Source organism: Haplochromis burtoni, unplaced genomic scaffold, assembly GCF_018398535.1.
Source record: "Haplochromis burtoni strain Fernald_Lab_line unplaced genomic scaffold, NCSU_Asbu1 Contig_110, whole genome shotgun sequence".
NCBI lineage: Eukaryota > Metazoa > Chordata > Actinopteri > Cichliformes > Cichlidae > Haplochromis > Haplochromis burtoni.
Window position 1 is genome coordinate 585,614 of NW_024582471.1, and position 19,249 is coordinate 604,862.

At 39.6% G+C, this 19,249-nt stretch overlaps 3 protein-coding genes across 3 annotated transcripts in view; 2 read left to right on the forward strand and 1 right to left on the reverse strand.

The window, feature by feature from the left end:
* Nucleotides 1–3,280, forward strand: part of doc2d (double C2-like domains, delta) — a 36,909-nt gene extending 33,629 nt beyond the window's left edge. The window contains exon 11 of the mRNA XM_005928235.3: nt 1,197–3,280. Coding sequence (XP_005928297.1) covers nt 1,197–1,336 — 140 coding nt within the window. The 3' untranslated portion in view covers nt 1,337–3,280. The remainder of the gene's footprint in view (nt 1–1,196) is intronic.
* Nucleotides 3,281–4,081: 801 nt separating this feature from the next.
* On the reverse strand, nt 4,082–10,013 carry serping1 (serpin peptidase inhibitor, clade G (C1 inhibitor), member 1). The gene is made up of 11 exons (XM_005928236.2): nt 9,851–10,013; nt 9,504–9,551; nt 9,273–9,384; nt 9,030–9,179; nt 8,626–8,925; nt 8,277–8,498; nt 7,081–7,224; nt 6,786–6,989; nt 6,569–6,708; nt 4,809–5,031; nt 4,082–4,558 (listed from the first exon to the last, which is right to left on the reverse strand). The coding sequence occupies exons 2-11, from the start codon at nt 9,549–9,551 to the stop codon at nt 4,311–4,313; spliced, it is 1,791 nt and encodes a 596-aa protein (XP_005928298.1). The 5' UTR covers nt 9,851–10,013; the 3' UTR covers nt 4,082–4,310.
* A 2,927-nt stretch (nt 10,014–12,940) lies between these two features.
* The window catches only part of tmem134 (transmembrane protein 134), an 8,663-nt gene continuing 2,354 nt past the window's right edge, over nt 12,941–19,249 (forward strand). Inside the window, exons 1-6 of the mRNA XM_005928237.2 lie at nt 12,941–13,177; nt 13,539–13,783; nt 15,636–15,703; nt 15,790–15,876; nt 15,945–16,021; nt 16,520–16,564. Coding sequence (XP_005928299.1) covers nt 13,583–13,783; nt 15,636–15,703; nt 15,790–15,876; nt 15,945–16,021; nt 16,520–16,564 — 478 coding nt within the window. The 5' untranslated portion in view covers nt 12,941–13,177; nt 13,539–13,582. The remainder of the gene's footprint in view (nt 13,178–13,538; nt 13,784–15,635; nt 15,704–15,789; nt 15,877–15,944; nt 16,022–16,519; nt 16,565–19,249) is intronic.

Sequence of the window (19,249 nt, forward strand, 5' to 3'; positions counted from 1 at the left end):
AGCTGCTTCTGTCCTGGATGCAATCTGCACTTTACGATCAGGCTGTTCTTATCATGCAATAAAAAATAAAAATAAAAGCAACATCCATATGCCACCTCTCAAAGGCTGCAGTCCACTCCCTGCCCAACTGAAATCAGCTGATTAGGGAAATGTTTAGGAAGAAAAAGGCGCATTTGATGATCATTAATCACTAACATCTGTAACAGTATTACAGTAGGTGTAATTATTGAATTCATCACAGTTCACGTTACTTTGAAGAAAACTGTAATGTGATTACCCAGCACTGGTAGGTGGATGGTGGCATGAGGGCGAGCTCCATAACTAAAGCTGTGTGCAGTTATGGTTCTTTTGAAGCCTCAGGACACAAATTGTGGTCCAGTTGGACTCCTTTGGAGCAAATTCACAATGCAAAACCCTGAAAAAGTTGATAAAGCTGTGAGCATATGCTCCTGCTTGTGCTCCTAACTAATGCCCCTTCTTCAAGCTTGGAGTCTGCAGGCTTCCCCAATAATGACCGCCAAAACTGGACGATTAACTCTCGTTATGTTTGGAACTTCTGGGGAGCAGTCCAAGCATAGCAGATGTGCCTTAATGCTCACAGTGCTTCACAAGGAGAAGATCTAGGAGCAGACAGGGGTAAAATTTAAAGCAGAGATGCTTTGTTTTTTTGCTTTTTGTTGGTAGATTCAATCAATCTTTAAACACGCCTTGTACTAATGTACCAATTTTGAGGTACTGAACTTGATTATATTCCACTCTACACTGCCACTCCAATTCATGAGAAATGTGTTACTTAAACTGTAAAGATAATGTTTTGTAAGGTCCCAGGATAATGTACAGTGCATTGGTAAGGATGATCCAGTATTTCCCAGATTTTTGGGGGCTCTTTAGAAAGATCTGGACCATTCTTTGGTCCCTGCAAACATTTCACATAAGTGAGTGTTGTGATTGTTTTCCCTCTGATAGCTATGCTAAAAGGATCAGGAATTTCAGATTCATAAAGAGTATTTAAAAAAAAAAGAAAAGCAAACTCAAATTTTTCTTTCTTTAGTTTGTTAGTTATTTTGTTTCCTTATTAGTCATCTTCACCTCCTCCCAGTTTCTGTCTCCTTTTATCGTCCTCACCAGCAAACAAGTTTTCCTTCGCCTCTTGACTCCTCTCTGTTTCCTCTGCTTCTCTCTCTCTGTGTTTGCAGGAGGAGTGGAGCTGGGCATCAATGCGAGCGGAGAGAGACTCAGACACTGGTTCGAGTGTCTCAAAAACAAAGGGAAGAAAGTCGAGTACTGGCATACGCTCACGCAGCAAGGAGCCCCAAGCAGTGACAAACCGGACTAGATTATACAAGATATTCATGATACAAACGCATAAATGCACACACATGCAAATGCACTATACCACACACACACACACATATTTATGTCTCACTGAACAATGGCCGATAACAGAGTGTGAGTAAGGAAGAAATAAGAACAAAGGATAAAACATGCAATAACAATACTGATTAAAATCTGTCTCATATTGCCAATAAATACGGCGCAGAGTATTAGTATATGATATTCATACTAATATTAGTGATGGTAATAAGGTGTAATCTGAATACTTTTCTTTTCCAAGGTAAACCAAATTGTGACAATGTCCTCATTAAAGTGTTGACGTAACAAAACAAAGCTCACTAAATTGTGCTTTAGACCGTACCGTATTGTAGAAGTTGCTCATGTCCATTCAAATTTTATGCATAATGACCAGATTTGAGACTAATGCACTCAAAATTCATTCAGTGAAAGTACCTGACAGTATGTGCACCCTTTGTGACTCATTATGTGGTACGCAGATGCAGGAGCGGGGGGGGGAGGGATGTTACGAAAGGATGATTGTCGTGAGAAGTCTCTTATCTTCGTGGATGTCTATCTAATGCAAAACAACACACCGTATTATAAAGCACAAAAAGATCCGTTCGGTGGATTTCTACCTTTACCTTTTCATTGTTTTTATGTATTTTCATTGTCTTCTGGTGACAGTGGTGTTTTATCCACCTTCACATGAGACGATAATGTGTCAAAATGTGCGCGTGCGTGAAGGCTGTGAGACTATGAGTGCCTGCTTTTTCTGCCTGTGCAGCGTCTGTTAATCTGTATTCACGTCATGCCCCATTCAAAACGTCTCCATCCGAATTCAGAAGCGCAGAGGTGCGAAGGAATGTTTTTTAAAAAAGGACAAAAGAGAGAAATCCTCTGTTACCACCGCAGGCCTCAGTGGTGCGAGTGCGCCCGGCCACTTGTTCCAGGCCTTTGCTATCTCTGTCTCCCACTGCCAGAAAGCCAAAAGAGCAACTTTAAGAAAGGCAAATACTGTGGTGCGTAACCTTTGACTGCTCCTGTCTGATGAAAGCCCAAAGCTGTGTCCACAGCAGGCAAAACGATGTCTTTCAGAGTATCCTGCACTGTGTTGCAGCATTTCTGAAACAAATTTCATCTGGATTCAAGACAGTTTACCTCAGTGACTGTAATTTTTGCTCCAACAGAAACACCAGTTATGCAACATGTTCTTTCGTCAGTGCGGTGTCACATATTTTGAATTTAAAGATACAGGAATTTGATTAGTTCGGTTATCTGATTTTTATAAACAGCTCGAAAAGGTTCCCTAACCCACATCTGCACGACCTCAGACATTCGATATTGGTAGAAGACATCTGGCTGAAGGTGAGATCAGCCATCAGACGGAGTCAGTGTTTCGTCTGATTGTCCCGTTATTTTTGACCTGTTAAATATCAGGTCTCTTCTAAATCATCTACACGTCTATTAAACACAGGAATTCCTGTTCAGATACAACTTTGCTTTTGGTACAAGAGCCTTCCTATAATTTAACCTCTCGGTGTAAAGGGGGATTACATCCTTCAGGGTCAGTGGAAACGCACAGATCCAACAACAATAAGATCCCATTTTCATCGAGCTGCATGCATGCCGTGGATCTTTGTGCACATTTCAGCATTTTCATATATATAAAACCTATCTACATGCCTGCCAGGATATCAGATGTCGTCCCCTGGTTCATCTGTCACAGCAGCTCTGGCCATACACTTGTTCAGAGAAGCACATGCACGGTGGGTCAGTGGCCTCGGGGAGTTTTCTAACTGTTGAATCGATCTGGCTGCTCATATTCTTGGTGTCCTTCGATAACCTTGTGAATGTCTGATTGCTGACAGCAAAAAAAAAAAAAGAGAGAGAGAGAGTAGATCCTCCAAAGTTGGATTAGGATAAGAATAAAGGGCTTGGACACTAATAAAAAACACTTTGAGGCTTCAGCATATTTTCATTCAGAGCTTAAATAATGTCAGTAAGATTTGGGAAAGGGTGGTAGGTTTATTCTGCACTCTGTCTATGCACATTGAGACTCCCAGCACGTCAGCAGTGAGATAATCAAACCAAAACAACATTATCGTATTATCCAGGCATTAAGGATACATTTCTGGTTGGCAGTGATCAAATAGAGTTCACATTTCTGGCTGGGTGGTTATTTGTTTCCGTCTCTGGATCTGTTCGTTTTGTTTACAGTCACTGAATTTTCTGACTCTTTGTCTATTGACCCTGCTTTGCTTATGTAATCATTTCAATCTGCAGTACAGCTGCATGTTTAGCAATCCCCATCAGCTTGTATAATAGAGTGCAACCTTAGCTGATCGTTCTGAATGCCGACGTGCCATGCATTCAGACTCCTCGCCATCTGTGTATTTGTTTGTGAATACGACGATTCAGGGTATCTTTTTTGCTCAGTTCGCTTCGCTTTTCCGAGCAAGCTCTCGCTTTAACGAACAAAAAACCTTTACTGTCGCCGATTTTGACACTCGTCTTCCTTGAATTATTATCAGTGGTGATGATGTGGGAGGGCTGAGGAGGGAATGAGATGGGAAAATCACTGTTGCAGTCCCTGTGTATTCACTGTCCATGTCAATCACACAGTATGGCTGCCATCCTGTGGTGGGTTTGTGTAAGTACTTCTCAAAATAAATCAGAGCTGTATCAGTGGGCGTCTGTCCTCCTTTGAACATGTGATTCTTCAAGAACATAAGATAAGCACCATGTGTGTTGTGTAGATATGTGTTTATTTATCATCATCTCGGAAGATAATCCAAATCCACAAGTCACTGCTCACTTTAGTAACTAGACTATTTAAAGCAATATTGATTCTTAACAACTGAATTTTCAGAAAAATTCTTCAAATTACTTCAAACACAGCAGCAAAGCAGCCTTTGTTAAACATTGCCTGTCGTTTCCTGCACATTTTACCCCCCATCCCTCGTTATGTTCTCCTCTCACGGCTCGGTCAACCTGCCAATAAAGAGCGGCACATTGGTGTGGTCACTCCACAGCAGCATGATGAAAGGCCGCAGGGCTGAGAAGGAAGGGAAGGAGCGGGAGAACGACAAGGTGGTGACAGCGCCGGCCTCCACTCCTTGTTCGGTCAGTGCGAGGAAGGCTCTGTGTTTGGCGTCGTCCAGGAACAGTTTCTCCTGAGGGTAGAGGCCACACAGGTCGGCACCCTCGTAAAGCACTGACAGTCCTGGAAAGGGAGTGAAAAGTACAGAAAAGGTAGTAGTGAGGGTGAAAGCAGGTAAGAGAGCCAAGCATGTGGTGGAGATGCTTTGAGATCAAAAAGCAAACGTAGAGACATATTTCATAAATGGGAACCTAATGTTTACTGCTAGCTAAACTGCACAGGATGAAGGCATGGGTGGTGTTTATTTTTGGTAATACAAAAAAAGGTCAGATGTTGGGTTGGAAAGAGAAGAGAGCACAGAAGATGAACCAACCTAGTTTCTTGATAAGCGTGTTCATTTCCGGCTGGAAATTCAGTTTGATTTTGGGCAGAGTGACCTCAATATGCTGAGGAGATGCTGTTTTCATGTTTTGTATCATTTGAACCACAGTCCTGTCGGTCATCTTCTGCTCGATCTCCTGCAGCTTTGCCTCTGTGTTGGTGGAAGGCAGCAGGATGTAAAGACTGCTGTCTCCTGTGAGGGCAAACCTCGCCACCTGTTGGCCAAAAAAGATAAAAAAAAATACTGGAAGTGTTAATAAGTGACAAAAGAATTCATTATGAGACCATCTGTTTTTACCACTGGCATTTAAAATAAACCTGAGATGTAAAAAAAATGTATCTCATCATCGTAATACACATGATAGTATCAGTGCCTGTAACTGTTTGGCTGGCATTAACTTTGTTTAAGTCATCTGGTTGTCCATGAGATGGAAATATTCTCTGTGTATTGTTTTGTAAGGAGTGAAAAAAGAAAATGCACCAGTGGTGCAGTAAATTTAGTAACTGTTGACTCTCTAACTCATCTGAGCAAAACCACGGTGCACTGAGGCCACCGACGTGTTTACCAACTTAAAGATATCTACTGTTGTGCAAAAGTCTTGAGCCATCGCTCATTTTCCTTGGAAAATGTTTAGCAATTTAATGAAAATATGATATATATGACAAAAACTGAGTTTGTACAATTCTAACGTGCCTGAAAGTCAAAATCTGCTTTTATTCTTCAACACAGCCTGTACTCTCTGAGGAAGCATAGATAGTTTTTGTTTTTTGGTCTTCCACTTGTTCATTTTCCTCTTTTTTTTTAAGGGCACACTCCACAGCATGTTGAAATACACCAACCCTTTAGATAAAAGCTTTTTTAGAATCACCTTGTTGGTGCAAAAATACTATTTAATGCTCTTATAACTGTGTTATCTTTGTTATTTTGCATAGAGTCAACAAAAAAAGTATACAAATTGTGTTTGTGCCTGAAGATAGAATTTAAAATTGGTTCTTTACTTGTTTGTTCATTTCAATGGTCAGTGTTAAATGGCTTGAGGAACAAAAAAACTTTTCCCATTTTTGTAGTAATAGCATTCTTATGAAAATGGTCAGTTACACAGGCCTGGACTGAAAATGAGTGAAAGAAAAAGCAACCGATGTCCAAAGAAAAACTATAAAGGGACCTTCAGAAAGCCTGGAGAGCTGCAGACCACTTTAAAAAATGATACCGTCTGGTTCCTTGGAAGTAAAATATAAGGAAAGGAGAGGTGGCTCAAGACTTTTGCACAGGACTGCAGGTCGCCGGAATTATGGACTATCAGATGCTGGATTCTGGTTACGACTCTGATACCTGTCATAGCTCAAGAGACAAGACTAGAGACAAGAAACTGACCCTTTGGGGAACAGGAAATTGAATGCTATAGATCTGAAGTATTTTAGCATATTTACTTATACAGGAATAAACTGTATAGTAATTGTGATATAAAATTAAAATAACCGTAAAATGACAGATGAAATTTGAATTTATATTTTTCTATGATGCTAACATTACCTAAGCTACTGTTCAAACTGTATGTTTTGTGAGTTAGTGGAGCAGTTTAGATGTGCATTAAAGATGAAAAGCTCAACATTAAAGAAACATAACACGCATGTTTCCTGCAGGAATCGATGAAGACAGGATGTCACTTCTGTTGCCTGTGGCAGAAAGGTCTGTGTAGGATTTAGACACATATTGCTGTGAAAAGTGTCAGTCGGTGGTTTGTTCCTTACCTGTGCCTTTAGGTGAGGATCATACATCATAGTTGCCATGTACTTGTCATGATAGAGAAGAGGCACCGTTACCACATCACCATTAAATTTTGTGAAATATCCTTTTTTATTGTTTGGGTTAAACTTGACCGTCCACTGACCTAAAACACACGTAAACACAGTTTATCAGTCTCCACGTTTTTGAAATGTGCACAAGGTGTGCGCACAGTTTACTGACCGCTGAAGGAGACGGCGTTGAGCAGGATCAGCTGTGAACTTGGTGGGACAAAGTCAAGCAACTTTGTGATTTTATTTTGGGTCTTTTCTGCCACCCAGCTGTTGATCATCTGTGTGTTTTCCTCAGTGGTATTCAGCAGCTTTGTGGGCTCCGCATCATAAAACTGGATCGACTGGTCGGTAAAGGACTCACTCAGATTCATGTCTAAGGAGGAGAGCCGAAATAGAAATCATTTTATCTCTTACGATCTGTGATTTTCTGCTCTGTGATATACTTCACACTGTGATAGTAATACGTGAATTATAGTAGATCTGAGAGGCCATCAGCAGGGAGCCGGCCAGCTTCTCTCTCAGCTTCTTCATCTGGGAGTGAACGCAGTGGAAGTCGTGAGGCACGCAGATAGCGCTCTCAATGGCCTTACGGGTATCGTTCCTTGCACCTGAAGGTACAATTAGACAATAACAATAAGTTTAGTACATTATAGGAAGCTGCAAGCCATGTTTGATTTTAAAAATACAGTTGAATCCATAGATTTTTGAGACACTGGGGTATTTTTTGTCTTTTTAGCTGTGTACCAAAACATTTTTAAGTCACAGTTATTTGAAACATTTACTCCAGGGGCTCCTTTAGTTTAAGAAAAAAATATGGCATGACCTTTACACAGCCCTCTAAATGTCTTAAATGTAATGGGAAAATGCACTGTGCTGTGGACAGCTGTGAGCTTTTTTTTGTTGTTGTTGTTATTTCTTAATAAATTCAGCAGGTGAAAGATCTGAAGATTATTTCAGGTGCAACATTTACATTTGGAAGCTTTTTTTTTTAACTCATAACATCTGGTCAAAAGAAATAATAGAAGAAAAACGGGCCGTCCTTAGGCTTCATATATAAAACACTCTCCAACACAGGGAGAGAGCGGGAATATTAGGAGTGGTCAAATAAACAGTTTCACTAGTTACGCTGATGAGCTCAGAAACATTGTAAGTCCAGGACATTCACAGAAGATTGCAGTGCTGTATGATCACAGCATCATTTCTATTTTTGAGTTACACTTCAAAACATCCATTCAGTTCATTTCCAATCATCTTCTACTCGCTTTCTTCAGCTGTCATAGGGCTAAAAGCTGGGCACATCCTGGAAAGGTCTATCACAGAGCTAACCACATAAGACGTTAACCAATAATATCTAACGAAAGCCAGACCAGTTCAGAAACAGAATTTTTTTGGAAGAGGAACTTAATATCAACCTGTAACCTGTTGTTTCTTTAGCTTTGTTCATTACTGTATTAATTCACCCTCTAAAATTCTGCCAAACTGAAACATAAAAAGGTATCTTAACTTTTTACCTGCAGGTTTATCTGGTTGTTTATCTCAAATTTAACATGGTGATGCATGAAACTGGAAAACTTTTATAGGATTCACTGGAGAACATGATGAATGCTAAACATTTGCAACGTGATTACATTAAAATAGCGACTCGCCTCTCTTTTCGTACCTAACAACAAATGGGAGAGCACTCCACCGATGCTGACAGGAGAGAAGAGCATGTTGCCAGAAGGATATATTTCTCTGAGATAATAATACAGCTTCATTGAAAACTCTGTCATGGACTCTTTCAGTATGGGTTCTGCTGTGCGGCTGTTCTCCTCCGGGCAGGGCTCCCATGGTGAGGTAGAGCCTTGGCATGTGTGAGGAAGAGCTGTAGGAGGAGCTAAAACTGAAACAAATCATAAATAAAAATGTTTTATGCAACTAATCGATCCTTTTTCCCCCCTTACTGACTCAACGTGCAGTGGAAATCATTAAATCTATTAAATCTCTATTATATTTGACAAGCCCCCTACCTTCCACAGTAAGGTTTATAGAGCTCAGCTTTTTTCCATCATCCAGTTCACATTCATAAATACCAGCATCCTCCATGCCAGCGTTTATGACCATGATGCTCTGATCGTGGTCTAGTGGAAAAATCAGCTCTATTTTTTTATTATCATCTGCGGAGTCATCGTCAAGATTCAACTTTATTCTTCCGTTTGCACTTTCTTTGAACCACAGTGCATTGGCGCTGACTTCTCTGGAACTTGGGATATTGCAAGGGAGTTTAACATCTGACTTTGTAAATACTTTCATTTGATAGTCAGTGAATTCTGCAAAAAGAAACAAAAAGCAGACAAACAGCAAACACTTTATTGTTCCTTGCTCCACTAACTGTAAAATTAAAAGTGGTCGTATGATGACGAAAGAGTCTCACCATCAACTATGACGTCAAACCTTCGTACTATTTCCATATCGCTCCCCTTTAACAGACACTCGTACGTGCCCTCTTTGGTTTTAGTGACAGAGCGAAAGCGGAGGGAAAAGTCTGAAGCGACGGGCTGATAGTTTTGAAACAGGATGGCACCTGTAGTTTAAAAAAGACCAAGTGTTATATACATATATGTACATAAAAGCAGCAAATATTTGCATCACACTGAAAACAGAAGCCGTTTAAAACCATTGAATTTCCATGTGATTTCTTCCACTCCGATGAAGTGATTATTTGCTGGGAGACAGGGAAGCTCCAGCGTAGAGTCAGGTATCACCCTGATTTGTGTGCATGATGACAGCTGACCAGGAGGAAAGAAAGACATCAAATGAAACCTTTACAAATTTAAGAGACAAAACACCTGCCATTTAAGTTTCTGTGGATTGGTAAAGATATTGTCCTGCACTACTTCAGATTTACCTCAAAAATGAGCTGCAGGAGGAAGCAAAGTGTGGCCTTTTGTCCCATCTGCAAACGAGAGAGGATTTCAAAATTAATGTGGCACCAAGCCGGAGGAGAGATCAATATGTGGCGCAGTCTGTGAAGTAGTGATATCAGTCTGCATTCAAAGTTTCTTAAACTGTTGTAATTACAAGGATTTCACTGCCTCGTTAGATTTCCAAAAATCAAAAGACACATATGCACATTTTCCTGTTCATGTCAGATATGTTTACATATTTTAGGAAGTAGCTGAACATATTCGAGTTGGGTTAGTCGTACACACACACACACACACACACACACACACATGCAAATACATAACTTACAGCTCTTGAATTTCTGTGTGTCCAGATTCGGTCCTGATACGAGTATTTGTCAGTAAGGTTTCTCTGACATTGAACCACTGTCCACTGCAACCAGCAGCTCTTACTATCTGCTCGCCTGAACTGCAACCAACAATGACTAATCTGTGATTGTTGGTTTAGAGATGTTTGTTTGCATAATGCAAGTCTTCTGACTTGTTGGAAATCACATGATTTCACATGTTGGCAACAGGTACTAAGTGAAAATATTCAAATTTCAGTGTTTATTTCACCTTCAAAGATAATTTCAAATAAATTTCATTACTTCTAGTATCAGTGCTTTAGTGCAGAATTTGCAAAACACATCATCTCAGCTAAGAAAAATGAAACACGGGTATTATGGGGGAAGACGGACAGTTTCACTCCCTTTTATGTTAGTTTGCTGAAGGTTGTGGTGGGTAGAGAAACAAGGACATAAAAAAGTAAAAACCCAGCTTGTCCTAACTGGCAGGCGACATCTTTACTTTACTTACTATTTGTGTAGAAACATCTTACAACAGAACGACTTTAAAGTTTTTTTCGGTTGCTTCCTAATTCTCAAAGGGGTGAGACGGTGGGCAGCTCTGTATGTTTGATTTGGCAGATTGTTTTTTACATGTCCTTCTAAACACAACCACAGAAAGATTTGTGGATCCTCTCAGGTGCAAAGCACCACAACATGGAGCCACAAAAACCTCATATAATATCAGTGGAAAAACAAAAACAACAACAACAACTGCTATTTCATTAATATAGATAAACCTGGTATAGGTGGTGTACCTAATCAGAAGCATAGTTTACTCAACGGTTCTCTACATTACTTTTATTTCCTAATCAAATTTTTTGTATTATTATTTATTGGATTTTCTTGTGCTTGGTTTTGAATGAATGAACAAGTGTTTGTTTGTTTGTTGTTGTTTTTTGCTGAGATATAATTTTTAATTTATTTGGGATTGGGATGTTACCCAACACATAAAATATGAAAATCATTTTAAAACAAATAAACATACATACAAAAAACCCAACAAAACTGCCAATAAAATCGGTTACAGTTAAGTATTACCATTTTTGGAAACTGGCTCTCTTGCATCTTTTACAGTCATGTAACAAAGAAAGCTTTCACAGTACTCTATGCAATCCTGCACAGAGTACTGTGAAAAAATCGTACACCCATGATTCAGATTAGCTTGTAGAACCACAATTTCTGTATAACTATCAGTTTCTCACATTGTTGTGGAGGAATTTTGACCCACTCTTCTTTACAAAGTCCCTTTGGTTCATTGAGGTTTACAGGCACTCGTATGTTTACAGTGCTTTTAAGGTCTCACCACAGCATTTCAATAAGAATAAGATTTCTTGTCTTTTTCAGCATTTCTGTTGTAGACTTGCTTGTTGCATAACCCAGTTTGGACGTTAGGTGCCAAAGAGACTGCCTCACATTTGACTCTGGTGTACAGAGGAGTTAAATGGCCAGCTCAGTGGCTTCAAAGTGTCCATGCCCAAGCCCAAATCATCACCTCACCACGACTGTGCTTTACAGCTGGTATGAGGTACTTGTGCTGCTATGCTGTGTTTGGGATTCAACAAATGTGTCTCTGTGCATTATGGCCAAACATCTCTGCTTTGGTTTAATCTGTGCAAAGGATATTGTCGCGTGCGTTTTGTTGTTTGTTCAGATGCTACCATGTTATTTTTAGAGAAAAGAGGCTTTCTCCTGGCAAACCTTTGTTGTTGAGTCTTTGTCTTATTGTATTTTTATGAACTAAGACGTGCAGTATTTTGCAGTTTCTCTGAGCATCACACAGTTTGGCCTTAGGTGATTTGCTGAGATGACTAATACTTGAGGGAATATGGCATTGCATTAACACACACCTGAATGCGTTGGACAGCATCAAGTCCTGTGAAATATTAATTTTTCACTGTAGTGTGTCGACTATCTCAACTGGTTTTCCTCTTTATCAGCATACCCATAACTGGAGACATTTCAAAGCAAGTTATATATAAAATAAATACTTCCTTAGAGCCTTTTAAAAAAAAACCATTCTAGTTATGGGAGAAGAGGCAGCTTTACATGCATTATTATGCATGTAAATACAAAGATCCAGTAAATCTATATGTGTGTTTATATCCAAATGGAGAATACATTAATTTAGCTGATTTGTTGTTATCAGTTCTTAAGTGCACTGCTAATGAATATTGAATATGTTAAAACAAAATACACTAAAACTCCAGTAAATGAAAAGCTGAAATGCTGTTTGATTAAAAGCAAAAGATAAAAACGCACAAAATAGATTCCAGCTCTTTAATTGACATTATTTAGCCTTGGTAATATATTACTGGCTTGTGGGTTTGGACAGGATGCCTTTCCTCCATTAGATGACCACAGTCCATGAACACGAATGTGCAAACATACACTTTTGTTGATATTCTGATAGGTTTTGCCCTAAACAACCCAGGTCAAGATGTTTTTGAATTGATTCGTGCTTTTAATAAAATAAATATTTTTTTATATTTACTGTGTTTTTACACTTGATCAAAATTATGAAAGAAGACTGACAAACTGCGTCGAATAAAATACAGCTTTGCTAGTTCTATACTATCCCTGAAGTTAGTGAGAACCAAACGTGACCATCTTTAACGAGATGCATTGTATTAAATTATATAACATATCTCTAACTTGCAACAAAAGGCTGCACACACATCATGTGACAGCTGTGTGACTTACGTTTGTTCATTTCTTTTCAGTTTCTTCCTATTCATTTTATCGTATTTATCATTTATCCTAACTTATTCGTTAATCTGTTTTAGCTATCTTATATTATTCAGCATACACACACGCACACAGTGAACGCCTTTTTGAATTATTGTCTCACAATTTCATGCTTTAAACTAAAAAATTTCCACTTACTGTAGAGAAATTTCGAGTGACTTATGTAATGCTTTGCCATCTATTTTCATAAATTCAGGAATTTCATAAATTGTAATGATTGACCCAGTTTCTTGAGTTTTTTTCTCCTTCATAACAAAAGTTAGCGGATCGATCGATAAAACGACACTCGATTCGGCGCCCTGGCTCGCACGCGAAGAGAGCGCTTTGGGCGTAATCAGTCGTATCTAATCGATTGCCGGTTGCCAAAAAAAAAGAAGAGAGTCCAAACTTCTAAAGAAGTCGCACTACAGAAGAAAAACTAAGATACTGCTAACAGAAGGCTTTAAAACCACTTTTTCCAGGGCTTACAAAAATGTGACTCGTCTCCGAACAAAGTTCAGAAGTCGAAGTTTCTTCGCAGGAGAAAGGATTTACTTAAGACAGTAAGTTTTCCTCCTGGTCATCTGATCGGACAGAAGAATGAGGACAAACAATGGCAGAGACCTACAGGAAAGCCGTGCAGCCTCTGCTCTCTTGTACTTAGCCTCGATCCCATCCGCTGTTACGTGTAGGAAGCACGGCAGCTGTTTTCGCCTTTTAAACTAATTCGAAAGTGGTGGAGTTACTTTATTTAGTTTTTATGTAGCGTAGCATGTATGAGCGAACTTTAAACGTTTAAAGGGAAATACTGTGATTGGTGAGAGAAAACTCAGCAGCTGCTGAGTTAGTATTTTCACAGGCTGTTTCCTGCGGTTTGAGGGATTAAAAATCCATAAAACATTCGTTGTTACTCTTAAATCACAGTGAGCATCCGGCTACAGGACCTCAGGGTGTAAGAGGGAATCACCATGGCAACACAGTTTACCATCGACGATGCGTTTGTGCTGGAGGGAGATGAGGAGGGGGTTGTGACTGACGGAGAGCCGCAGGGATGGAAGGACAGAGAAGGAGGAGAGATGACATTTGGCCCTTTGAGTTTCTCCAAACCTCAGAATCATCCCTCACCTGCTGCTGCCGCCTCCCCTGAACCCACTAACCTCAAGTATCAGGTAGCATGCACACAAGAGATACAAAACATTGTTTGCATTTCTGTTTTCATGTTGCTGTTACATTTCCAGTGAGAGGCTGTCTAATTCCTTTTTGATTGGTATCAGTTTTAGCTTGTAGTGTTTTTATAACAACACTACGAATTCGTAGCTACAAACTCAAGAATTCAGCAAGTCCCTGTGAGCAAGGAAGACAGCTAACTTATCATTTTTAGGACTGAAAGAGAAGATCCAGGCTTAAGGTGGGCAGCAATCGGCAGCAGTCAGTGAAATGAAACAAAAGAAGAAAGAAAACAAGAGCATGAAAAGATGCCAAAGAATAAAGAAGAAAAGAAATAAACCTTGGGAGCACACAATTTTAATGACGTGTAACAATGAGATGATTTGAATGTATGTGGAGTGAAAGAGCAGGCTTCACGAGAGCTTCTGCTAGCAGCTTGAACATAAAGCAGCATTTTTTTTTTAAAAAAATTTTGCGTTACCTCATCTAGCTCTGACTGTAATCTTTGTCAAAAAAGGAAATATTTCAACCTTAAAGAAAGGAAGAGAGAGGGTGTCTGTCCACAGCCTAAACTGGGAGCTATTTCCACAAAAGATGTGTCTAGTAGCTCAAGGCTCTGCCTCCCATTATACTCTGGAGAACTGTAGGAGCCACAAAGACTGACACTGACAGCACTGTGCTGTATTAGCACAACTTGTACACACCAATTATCTGTGATGTCTTTGTGCTGTTCTGCTGCAAACAGATATAGTTACCAACACTGAGAAAAGTTTAAGAAAAGTAGTGGTGGTAGATATTGTTTATACAGTAAAAGCCGCTCATTTTAGCCTGTTGCTAGGTGGTTGCTAGGCAAACTCATCCATCCTAATACTGAATGCATAATTCAACTTTTGTGGATGTAAATGAGACATTATTGCAATGAAATTAAAACAATAGGATGTCTTTACAATGTGTTATAGAAGCATAAAAGTTAAAACTGGTCATTTTGTGACTGGCGGTAGCTAGGCAACATAATAAAATCATAATATGTGATATAAAAAACAATTGGCAGGTGCCTAAGTTGGGCTTGTGTGCCAAGTGTGGCTGTTCAAGTTATGAAAGTCAAGGAGGGATTTATGGAAACACACATAGATACAGTAAGTTCTGGTAAAATGGAATCTGTAAGATGTGATGGAGCTGGGCTGTTAACCGTGTGAAAAGAACTATTTTAAACGTGTCACAACATATTTGTGAAGGCCAGTGACTCTTGTAGATTACTGTTCAAAAGTCTTGAGCTGCCCTTCATTTCTATTTATTTTGCTTACAAGCAGCAAAGTGGTGTTAGGTATTAGTTCACCAGTTTTTTTTTCTCCACTTTACACTGCCTGCCTGAATCATTCAAGGATAAAAGCAGTATCTAACTCCAGGCATGAGCCTGTACTGTGTCTACACTTAACAGACAACTTAGCAAAGAACCAGTTTTAAATGATATTTCCTGGCACTTCATTCCTAGCAGCCTGTCACACAAACACATAATTTGTTCCCATTTCCTCTGGCGAATATATGAGCAATGCCAGAGATAACACAGTTTAACACAATGAAATAAACATTTTGCACCAACAAGAAGATTCCTAGCATGATGTGCAGTGTGTCCTCAAAAATAAAACTGGACAAACTGGGCATGTGTGGACAAAAGAAGAAGTGGGAGGCCTAATAAATTTCTACAGCAGATGAACATATCTGAAAGTCACGTCCTTAAGAAATAGGAAAAAGAACCCAGCAACTATAATAACAGTATTACTTTTGCTTCCTCTCTGCAAGCTATACATTTTTCTTTGCCGTTTATATGACATCCACCATCTCCTCTTGTTTTAGAATCTGGAAAATGAAGACGCCTTGGGCAACAACGGGAATTCCTCTTTCAATAACTTCTTCAAAATCAGGTGGGCTCTGTAGTTCAGGCGTGATTTTTCTTTTCCCTGCTTCTTCTGTGAATGTGAGATGAAGCGTGTTTCTGCTTTCTCCGCAGTGACCCTGCAACACTGTCTTACTGCAGCTCTCAGTGGTCCTTCAGCACCTTGAGTTCAGTCACGCAGCTTTCTGCGCACTGCTGCGGGTAAGTTCGGTCTTCTCTCACGGAGAAGCATAACAAACACGGTTACTTTAAAAACACGTTTCGCCTAGGTGGGTGTCCCATCCGCTGGTGAAGAAAAACAGAAGGGTTGTTCTCTCTTCATTCCTTCTCCTCATCACTGGAGTTGGTAAGTACATGTTTTTGTTACTTATTACGTATGAAACACACAAACCAGAACAATTTACTGAGAGAAACTTGTTTTTCTCATGTTTACCTGATTGATTTTGGCTGTGGGAGCATCACAGTAACAAGGGCTGCCTGCTCCCACTGTAGATGGTTTAGTGATTTTAATTTAATTTTGGTTTTAAACTCGAAAGAATTGCTAATCTCCAGTTAAATGACTGCAGTCGAAAAGGACAAACACACCTCTTCTTTCTGATTCTAAGTTCACTTCAAAATGACGCTCTAACATTAACACAAAGGCACCACTCCAAATTGTTTTGCAATGTTACACCAGGTAGTTTGTTCCGTGTTGTGTCAGGCAATGATAGTCTTGGCACTTTGCACAGTGAACTTTGTCCCCCTGCACTGATCAACAGATTATGACAGAGTTATTGCCGGAATAACCAAACTAATAAAAACAGAACCTTTCAAACCTATAATGTTTGTGCTGTTTTTGTTTTAGCTCTTATTTTCACAGGTATTGGCATACAGCTCAATCCAAGTGCAGGTAAGGAAGATAAAATATTGACATGCAAAGCATTTAGACTGTTGTTGTTGTTTTTTAGAAATGCATGTTAGTCCAAATGCAAGCATACACAAAGAAGCACGTCACTTCTCAACTTCTATCAAATCATAAACAGACCGAACATGAATGAATGCAGGACTTATATAGTGGATTAAATAGTATAATTCAGAATGGAATGTTTTTATTAGAGTCCATTAATGCTGGTGTGCTTTCCCACAAGTGGGAGGATCTCTGTGTTATCTTGACACACAAAAGAACACACAGAAAGCTGCCATAGTCCTTGCCTGCTACAGGACAGTATAGTTCTTAGTCCAGATCTCACAGTCTGTCTGCTTTTACGACTGGAGTGACAGAATCATAACAAGAATCATGTACAGTGGGCCTTTTTTGCTTGTTTCTTTGTTTTTTGTACCGCCTTATGACAATTAAGGTGATAATCCAGCCAAAGTAGTCGCTCTGAGGTTTTCAATCTCCTCCAACAACCACTGCCAACCAGTCAGAAAACACATGTTTCCCTAGCAACCGGTGGCTTTATTATATCCATGGTAGATAACTGTCCAACACTTGAAAGTGAAAAGTGCAAATATTTCATGCTGACTGACCTTAGTGCATAGGGGTCATCTCAGACTTGCCATGATGGTATTTGTCTCAGTCAGTATCTGCTTTTGTTGAGAACAATTTATCTCTCGCTCAGCATCTTCAGCATCTGAACATTTTTGGGGGGTTTGTAAATAAATGATAACATGGTGCATAATCTTTGTAGCAACTAGTTGGCCGACTTCCCGCTAACCTCAAACTCCACTGAACCTCTTTAAATCCTCTTTTTCTTGGATGCCTGGAGGTTTTACTTTATGGTTACACCTGGGGGAACAGCCACCCTGATAATTTAAATTCAGCTGAAAAGTCCCTCAGTTTCTGGGAACCGAAGGAGCATTTGCACTTGGAAATGACAGATGGCTTAAGGTTTAGGCTGTAGACGGTGATCACAAGTTCACCTAGAACACCTAAAACTTCCACTTGTCCTCTAAAATAACTTCTTCAAGCTTACGCATTGTTACTACACACAATGTTGTCAGCAGAATGTTTGTAATGTAGCAACAAACCTATACAAGAATCACTGTTTCTTACTGTCAGGAAAATCTTTAGTTAGATCATTGTAAGTGTAGTATGGGTGTGAATAAAGTTCATAGTAGTCCACAGCTGTGTATCCCTCCACATTATACCTGCAATGTTTTGCAGACAGGACAAGCTTTGCCACATTGGAAAAATCTTGTGGAAATAAAATATCTTTTTTCCAGTAAGTTGACCATTTTTTCTGAACCCTCCATTACTCACTGTGTTTCTATCTTTGGCCAAATGGAATTCAATTGGTTGGTGATTTCAGTATGTCTTTGTGAGCTGGGTGGATACTGTGATGTGTCGTATCCACCCTTGCTTTTATGGACATGAGCTGACATTGGATGATTCATGTTAGCAAACATTGCATTGTTTTTCTTGGCCTTCATCTATTCATATACTCTTGTGGTGTGTTTGCAGGTGGTTGAATAACTTAGTTCGTGTTGCCTTGCAGTGCAAACTCTTTGCGTATGAAGTATTCTTGGTTAATATCTCTTGTGCTAAATCTGAAGTATTACCAAACAGCAGATGAGGATCTGCTTCAAGGAGCAAGCTCTTCACCTTCTGCCTTACCAGACATTTGAATTTCGTTATTTATGCAGGCACGTGATGAGGCACTGATTTAAGGGGCGCTTGATTTACTTTTGCTTTGTACTCAATTGACAGAACAAGCATTTGCAGCACTGGTCAATCATGTTTGTGATTGAGTTTCAAATTTGGTTAATTGTGCAGCCCTAGTGCAATGCTCTGACTGCATGCTTGCGATAAGTTTGTATTGAATGAGATCACACTTCACATTCCATATAGTGCAGAGGTCTGCTGGGCCCGGTAGTGGCTCTGTGTGTCACATGTTTAGCTATCTTGAACCTCTCTTGCCTTGTCTTTGATTAGTAGTGTCCCTTTTGATTTTTCTGCCTCCAAACCTCTAAAAAGCTGAGTGTTCAATACTTCTCATCTTGTATTTCTGTCCAAACCCAGCGCATTTTATCAAGTATCTATATGTTCAGAACTGTTATTCAGAATTTCTTTGGCTGTACAACCAGGATTCATAATGAATTAAAGTCTGTCAGGCAAGTTTTAAAAAGTCTTTTCAGATCAAATGAGCCTTGCTTTTCCCCTTTACAAAAATCAGCACCTCCCATTAAATTGGTCTACACATTCCACGAGTATCAGCTTCAAATGCTCACCGCGAGTTAGGCACTTTAAATTAGTCGTGTCTGCCTTTTTTGTATAGAGTGTCTCCTACCAGCTTGAGGCAGAAATCAAGCAATTAATGTGCTCTTTGGGATGAGCTCACCCACAACATATTAAGAAAATGTCACCAGAGTCAAAATAGATGAGATTAGATCAATTTGCCTTTCATAAGTAGCTACAGGAGCAGGTGCATCTCTGCAATTAAGCTGTAAAATCTGCTTAAGAACTTTCGTTATCTAAAGTTGACTGGGCATACTTCCATAACCCCGAGTCCTGTTCAGAGCAATTCATGCTCTTATCACTGCTCCCAAGCCTTTTCTTGAGCATCATCACCACAAGAATTGTGGGTGGGGGGGG

Coding starts and splice junctions, on each gene's coding strand:
- serping1 (XM_005928236.2), bottom strand. CDS start 9,551: ATGGGACAAAAGGCCACACTTTGCTTCCTCCTGCAGCTCATTTTTGAG. Junction 9,385..9,503: donor TCCTGCAGCTCATTTTTGAG/GTAAATCTGAAG, acceptor CCTCCTGGTCAG/CTGTCATCATGCACACAAAT. Junction 4,559..4,808: donor CACGCTTATCAAGAAACTAG/GTTGGTTCATCT, acceptor CTCCCTTTCCAG/GACTGTCAGTGCTTTACGAG.